The sequence below is a fragment of the Canis lupus genome, chromosome 18, assembly GCF_011100685.1.
Source record: "Canis lupus familiaris isolate Mischka breed German Shepherd chromosome 18, alternate assembly UU_Cfam_GSD_1.0, whole genome shotgun sequence".
In the NCBI taxonomy this organism is placed as follows: Eukaryota; Metazoa; Chordata; class Mammalia; order Carnivora; family Canidae; genus Canis; species Canis lupus.
Genome location: NC_049239.1, coordinates 40,974,332 through 40,982,114, shown reverse-complemented (window position 1 = coordinate 40,982,114; position 7,783 = coordinate 40,974,332). Strand labels below are relative to the sequence as shown.

General features: G+C 36.8%; 1 protein-coding gene across 1 annotated transcript; it reads left to right on the top strand.

Moving 5' to 3' along the window:
• Nucleotides 1–6,417: 6,417 nt before the first annotated feature.
• OR4C11J (olfactory receptor family 4 subfamily C member 11J) lies at nt 6,418–7,350 on the top strand. Its single transcript, NM_001389116.1, is given in 1 exon segment — nt 6,418–7,350. A coding segment is annotated over 1 exon segment (933 nt).
• Nucleotides 7,351–7,783: the final 433 nt, after the last annotated feature.

The window sequence follows — 7,783 nt, the reverse complement described above, 5'->3', positions numbered from 1 at the left end:
CCCTGGTGGCAGGCATGGAGGTTGTACAGGAGTTCAACAATATGGAGTTCACTGACCAAAGTTATCCTTACCATGACCACTGCTAAGTGCCCAATCTTCCAGCAGCAAAAGCAAGCCCCCCATAGGACATGATTCCATGGCATGATGAGCCTGGATATAGGTTCATTACATTGTTGCTTCCATAATAGAAGTGCAGTAGCTAATGGCATAGAGACTTTCTTTGGATACAGATTTGCCTTCTCTGCATGCAACTCTTCTGCCAAAACTACCATCCAAGGATGTAGAGAACTTTTAATCCACCATTACAGTATTGCACACAGCATTGGGTCTGATCCATTAACTCAATTCACATCCAATGCAGTGTCACAGTCGTCCCATGCTCATGGAATTCACTGGCCTTACTACATTTCATACTATCTTGAAGCAATTGCCCTGATAAGATGGTGCAGTGAACTTTTGCAGAATTAGTTATACTACCAGCTAAGTAACAATACTTTCCAGGGCTGGAGCAAGCATGTTCAGATCTCTGGAAGGCCATATATGCTCTGAATCAGCACTCATTACATATTGTTCTTCCTCCCAAATAAAGTTCTGTAACCAATAGATAGAAATGGAAGAGGCACCATTCATATTATCGTTAGCGACCCACCAGCAAAATGTTTGCTTCCTGTTCCAATTAACTTATGTTCTTCTTGCTTTGAAGTCTTTATTCCAAAGGGAGAAATGCTCCCAGCAGAAGACACAACAAAATTCAACTGAACAAAGAGATGAGACTGCCTTCTCACCCCTGGGCTACTCATGACTTTGAATGAATAGGCAAAGAAGTAAGTTGCTGTGCTGGCTGTGGGGATTGATCCTGGCGACCAAGGGAAATTGGACAACTACTCCTGAATGGAGTTAAGGAAGAGTATAGAAGAATACAGGAGATCCTGTAGGACCACCATTAGTGCCACCAACTCTGTGATAAGGTCAATGGAAAACTACAGCCATTGAGACAGAATTACCAATGACCCAGACACTTTAGTAATGAAGTTCTTTGTCACCCCACCAGCTTAGGAACTATGACCAGCTTGGTACTTGCTGAAAGCACATTCAATACAAAATGATTAACAGGAGAAAACAGGTATAAATATTAACTATGATCATGTGATTGTTACAGAAGTGAAGACTGTATTATTGTATTTGCTCTTTATATTTGTGTGTGAATATATTAAAAAAAATTTTTTTAGTTTCTTTCTTTTCTAATTACCTTATCGTGTAACTGAAGATAAATTGGCTTTCTACCATAGGATGGTAGTATCTCTATTTTCCATTATAGTATTCAACTGACTGAATATCAAGGACAAAGTAAAAATCACCCCAAACATCAAACATCACATTCCCTTTTTTTTTTTTTTTTGGTATTTTGATTCATTTTCAATTGTATGTATGCAGGTTAGTTGTATGATGTTAGGTGGAATTATGACCTTGTGTTGTCTTTATTTTGAGATCAAGTAGAGTTTAAGGAGATGTGTATAGGTGCTAGGTGGATAGGCAATGAACTTGTACTGGCTAATTTTATGTGTCAACTTGCTGGGCCACAGGGTGCACAAATATTTCTTTGACTATTGCTTTGGGTTGTGACTATGAGACTTTTCTGGATGATAGTAACTTTTGAATTGGCAGAAGAATAAAGTAGATTGCTCTCCCTGATGTAGGATTGTCATCAAACCAGATGAAGGCCTGAAAAATCACAAAACGCTAACCTCCCCTGAGTAAGAGGGAATTGTCCTACCTGGAGGACATCAGACTGAACCATTAGCTCTTCATGTCTGACGGCTTGTCACTTTCACATTAATTCTTCTTGATTCTCAGCTTCCTCCTGCCGATAGACTAAACTGGGACATCACCTCTTACCGGATTATAGCACTTTCTAGTCTTTAGACTCAAAATGGGACATAGACTTTGCAGTTCAGTTTTGCAGCATGTGAACAATGGAATATTATTCAGCATTGAAAAGGAAGGAGTTTCTGACCCATGCTACACACAGATAAACTTTGATGACATATTAATTGAAATAAGTTATCTATTTTTAATAAACATATATTTTATTCAGATCTATATTTTTAGGAAAACTGTGGAAATGATACAAAGTTCCCATATACTCTGCTCTCAGTTTCCCCATTTACCATCCTAAATAACGTGGCACATTTTTCACAAATATGAACACACTAGTTTTAACTAACAACTGTACTTTATTTGTTTACTTTGTTTTTAACCAATGCTATTTTTCATTGCCAGAATCTCAGCCAGCATACCACGTTGCATGCAGTAGTCATGTCTTCTTCTCCACCTCCAGACATAACAGTTTCTCCTAATGTTCTTTTCTTTCTTTATTTCAGGTATGATTACATACAGCACTAGTAGTCTCAGGTGTATAGTATAATGATAAAACAATTCTATAGCTTACTCAGTGCCCATTACAATATGTGTAGTCTTAACTTTTCTTGAGCTTTAAAATATTTATTTATTTGTTTGTTTATTTATTTATTTATTTATTTATTTATTTATTTATTTATTTATGAGATAGAGTGTGTATGTGTCTGTATGTGTGTGCAATCAGTGGGAAGTGCAGAGGGAGAGAGAGGGTGAGGCAGAGAAGCAGACTCCAAGCTTATTGTAGAGCACTACTTGGGCTGGATCCTAGTACCTTGAGATCATGCCAAAACAAGAGTGGGAGGCTTACCCAACAGAGCAACCCGGGGGCTCCTCACATTTTTTTGTTTTTCATGAACTTGACAGTTTTAAGGAGAACTACGCCAACATTTTATAAAAGCTTCACATAGAGTTTGTCTGGTACTGTACTCAGGATTAGACTTGGGTTGTGGGTTATGGGACAAAGGTTACTGGACAAAGTGCCATTTGCATCACATCATACCAGTAGGTACATACTTTCAGTGTGACTCATCACCACTGCTTTTAACCTGATCACCTGGCTAAGGTGGTGTTGCTAGATTTCTCCTCTGTAGGTTTAGTCCTCTTTCCTCATTCCACAATGTGACTTTTGGAAGGAACTTAACTTGGGTAGAGCCCACAAATAAGAGATTGAGAATCATCCTGTAACCCTTTGAGAGCAACCTACAAAATCATTAAAAATTCTTTTTTTTAAAAAAAGATATTATTTATTTATTCATGAGACACACGCACACAGAGATACACACAGAGAGAGAGAGAGACAGATACAGAGGCAGAGACACAGGCAGAGACACAGGCAGAGGGAGAAGCAGGCTCCATACAGGGAGCCTGACATGGGACACGATCCCAGGTCTCCAGGATCACACCCGGGGCTGAAGTTGGCACTAAACCGCTGAGCCACCAGGGCTACCCAGAAATTCTTTTTAATGTGAGATTTGTCTATTGTCTCTGATTTATTATTTATTTATATAAGCGGTTATATCAATAACAACTTGTGGATTTTTTAAACAATGAGGTACATTTCAAATCAGTGTCATTGATTGTGTTACTCAATATTTTTTCCCATTTTTTGGCACTAGGCGATGGAAGGGCTTTCCATTGGCTCCCTCTGTAATATTCTCATTACACTGTGAGTGACTGTGCATGTGTGTGTATGTGTTAGCATCCTTATCTTCTAGCATTACAAGGTACTCCAATTCATCTTGCACATTCCCTGCCCCAAACCTAGAATCAGCCATTTCCTTAAGAAGTATTAATTCACTTTCTTGGATAATGATATCAGATACCAAGTTCTGGACTCTAGACCACTAGTGGTAATCACAGGTTTCTCATTCTATTCAAAAGATATTATTTATGACCCTATTTAACACCTTTAATTGCAAGAAGAGATCACCTTTTCCCCATAATCTATTAATACATATTGAATTTTAAGTTCTGTATCACACCTAGTTCATGTGCTTTAATTAAAAGAAAAGGGACACTTTAGGGAATGACTTTCCCCAGACTCCTATATTATGCATCATTCCTGTTTAAATACCGCTGCAGGAAAGGCAAAAGAGAAGCATTTCCCAGTAAAAATTCCATGTGAGAGTTGATTTCAGAAGGTGTGGGATGAAATCAAGACCAACTTTATCTTTGGCATGCAGGCAAGAACCTGAGCCTCAGTGACAGCAAAGAGCTCAGACAGAATTTTAGAACACTTTTTTTGTTCTTTAATTTTCATGTGAGTGAGAAATTCTTTTCTTTATTGAGAAGAAAAGAGGATGACTGAACATCCTAACCTTTGGATAAGCTCATATCGAAACTGGTAAGATTTGTGTTGGGGATTAACTTACTTGTATTTAATGCTCAGAGAAAATTTATCTGATCAATGCTACAGTGCACACCTAACACGTTTTTACGTGTTAAGTTTGTGGAAAGATAGAAGGTTTAGGGAATTTTCTAGAAGTGTTTTACAATCTAAGGTGAGGAGTTGGAATAAAAGAAATGGACATCAGTTCCTGGTGGAGAGATAATCACATAGAAATAATACCTATTTGAGTGTCCCAGAAAATACTCCACAGAGATGATGATTTTACTTTGGAAGGAATAGGAGTCTTTTTCAGTGGTAACTGAGTATTGAATAGGACGGAAGAGTATTGGATTGTATCAAGAGTAAATTCTCCTAAAATTTTCATTCATTTTATGAATACTTATTATTATTAAATATGTACTTCTTTCTAGATGCTTAAAATCAACAGTGAACAAATAAAAATCACTCTCTTTATTTTGCTTCTTTCATGTATGCCACTCTTCTATTATTATGTGAACTATACAAATTTCTAGATAGGTAGATAGGTAGATGGGTAGATAGATGATAGATCAATAGGTGGACTGATAGAATGATAGATAGATAATGCTTTTATAATACTTAATTGTTAGATACCATGAACAAGATTTCATTCCTCTTTACTGGATTTGGACAAAAAATGTATTTGGCCATCTCTGGAAACTACAGTGGAACCTGTAGTGAATGGCAGTGTTGTTGGGGCATGAGGTGTAAAGTCCCTGAGTCCAGAATTGGCTCTACAGCTGACTCACCCACCTTATCAAACACTTAAACCTTCATGTGGCCCTGGGAATCTTGCTTTTCCCGCAGCCCATGTCAGAAGACAGTTTGTATGAACTAGTAATATGCCAAGGTGATTAATAAACAATCTACAAGGATTAGGTTTTTAAAGCTTTATGTTTAATGCAGCATGACTATGGCATATTTTGAACTCTCAAATGAAATATATTATGGAGAAGGTCATCCTCCTAACTTCTATTCCAAGAATGCAACATATAAATAAATGAATATACATACATATACATTGATATGTACGTATATAATTTACTATTATATATAATAATTTAATACATTAATGTATAAATTTAAAGATACAAGGTTTTAGGGGTTCCAAGTGGCTCTCTTGGTTAAACATCTGCTTATGCCCCAGATATGATCTCAGGGTCGGGAATCGAACACTGTATCAAACTCCCTTCTCAGGAGAAAGGCTAAACTTCATCCCTCAGCTCCTCCCTCCACTGAAGTCATGTTTACTCTCTCTCTTTTTCTGTCAGTGATCTCTCAAAAAAAAGTAATAATTGTTTTAATTAAAACAAAATTAAAATGTTTTATGATAGACACTGAGGAGGGCACCTGACGGATTGAGTGCTGGGTGTTACACTATATGTTGGCAAATTGGACTCCAATAAAAAAAGATATACAAAAAAAAAAAGAAACTGAATTGAGAACTGTAAAAATACAGAAATTATTAAGAATTAGTAACAGTGAATTAAACTCAGTTGAGGTAGTAAAAGATTAAAAAATACGTTTCACAATGGACTGACCAATTGACTGAATATTCACTGCTAAAATATTGATTGTTTATCTCTTGTCCTCTCTGCCTCTCTCTCTCTTTCTCTCTTTTAGGTTTCATTACGGAAAACACTATCAAATGTTTCTACATCATTCCTTGAATGTTCAGAATATTTACTGTAAGATACTTTGCAACTAAACTACTATGTTGAAATAGTATGAAAGTGCATTATGTAAATCATGATGAATTTTCCCCATTTTGTAGAGTTGTATCCAAATAGATCCTTGCTAGAAACTAAAACAACACATTCAGCTCAGAAAGATGCCTTCTCTTGCCGAATCCTCTAAATTAATGTTTATTATGCCTAAATAATCAGGTCTCTATAGTTATTGCTTTATTTCTTGTTTCATAAGCAACCAAGATAATAAGTTGTGAATAAATGTTGTGGTTTCCACTTTATTCAGAAGAAAACAAATGAATGGTGGGGATTATACACTGGTAGTGGCACTTCCATGATCAAACATATGGATTAAACCTCCAAATACAGAGTATTCATTTCACAGAATGATTCCTTGCAGATTAATTATTTCTAACTTGCATTTTCCCCACTTTGCCTGAAATAATGCAGCAAAATAACAGTACTACTGAGTTCATACTGTTAGGATTGACTCAAGATCCTATGAAAAAGAAAATGGTATTTGTAATATTTTTCATTTTTTATTTGGGAACTGTGGTTGGGAATTTGCTTATTATTGTAACCATCAAGTCCAGCCGGACACTTGGGAGCCCCATGTACTATTTCTTATTTTATTTGTCCCTTGCTGATTCCTGCTTTTCAACTTCCACAGCCCCAAGACTAATTGTGGATTCACTCTCTGCAAAAAATATCATAACTTACAATGAATGCATGACTCAAGTCTTTGCACTGCATTTCTTTGGCTGCATGGAGGTTTTAGTCCTCATCCTTATGGCCTTTGACCGGTATGTGGCCATCTGTAAGCCCTTACATTACCCAACCATCATGAGCCGGCGGGTCTGCACCATCCTAATTGTTCTGGCATGGATTGGATCTTTTATCCATTCTACAGCCCAGATTATCCTGGCTTTGAGATTGCCCTTCTGTGGACCCAATTTGATTGATCATTACTGCTGTGATTTGCAGCCCTTGCTGAAACTTGCTTGCATGGACACTTTTGTGATCAACCTACTGTTGGTGTCTAATAGCGGGGGCATTTCCTCAAGCAGTTTTGTGATTCTGATGATCTCCTACATTGTCATCTTGCATTCACTGCGAAACCACAGTGCGGAAGGGAGGAAAAAAGCTCTCTCTACTTGCACTACTCACATCATTGTGGTAATCATATTCTTTGGTCCCTGTATATTCATTTATACACGCCCCCCAACCACTTACCCCATGGACAAGATGGTAACTGTATTTTATACTATTGGGACACCTTTTCTCAACCCACTTATCTACACACTGAGGAATGCAGAAGTGAAAAATGCCATGAGAAAGCTATGGCATATCAATATTACCTCAGAAAGCAGAAGATGAATTGAGGACTTCGGTTGATTACTTAATCTGTACAGATATCAAATATGATACTGTGTATCCTGATTTACCCAACACACTCTAATATATCACACCAGAGTTCCTTACTTTTTTCGGTACTTCTGCCCTTAAACTAGTAGCTTCCCTTACTTATATTGCCAGCCTGGTTCTTTCTTTTATTGAGAGCTCACTTCTGATGTTGCTGATTAGGAAACACTGCTCAAAACTCTGTCTACACTCTGGTATGTTAATAAGAAAGATATTTATACAATCACAAGTGTTCAAAAAATGATCATCCATAAATAAAATATTTTATGACTTGTAATTACCTCTATAGAACGTTTCAAAAAAGATATCTTACTGTCTTTTCAACACATTCAGAGCAATGGAACTATTTTTTTTGTGTTAGAAATTCCTTACATTATATCATTAGTTT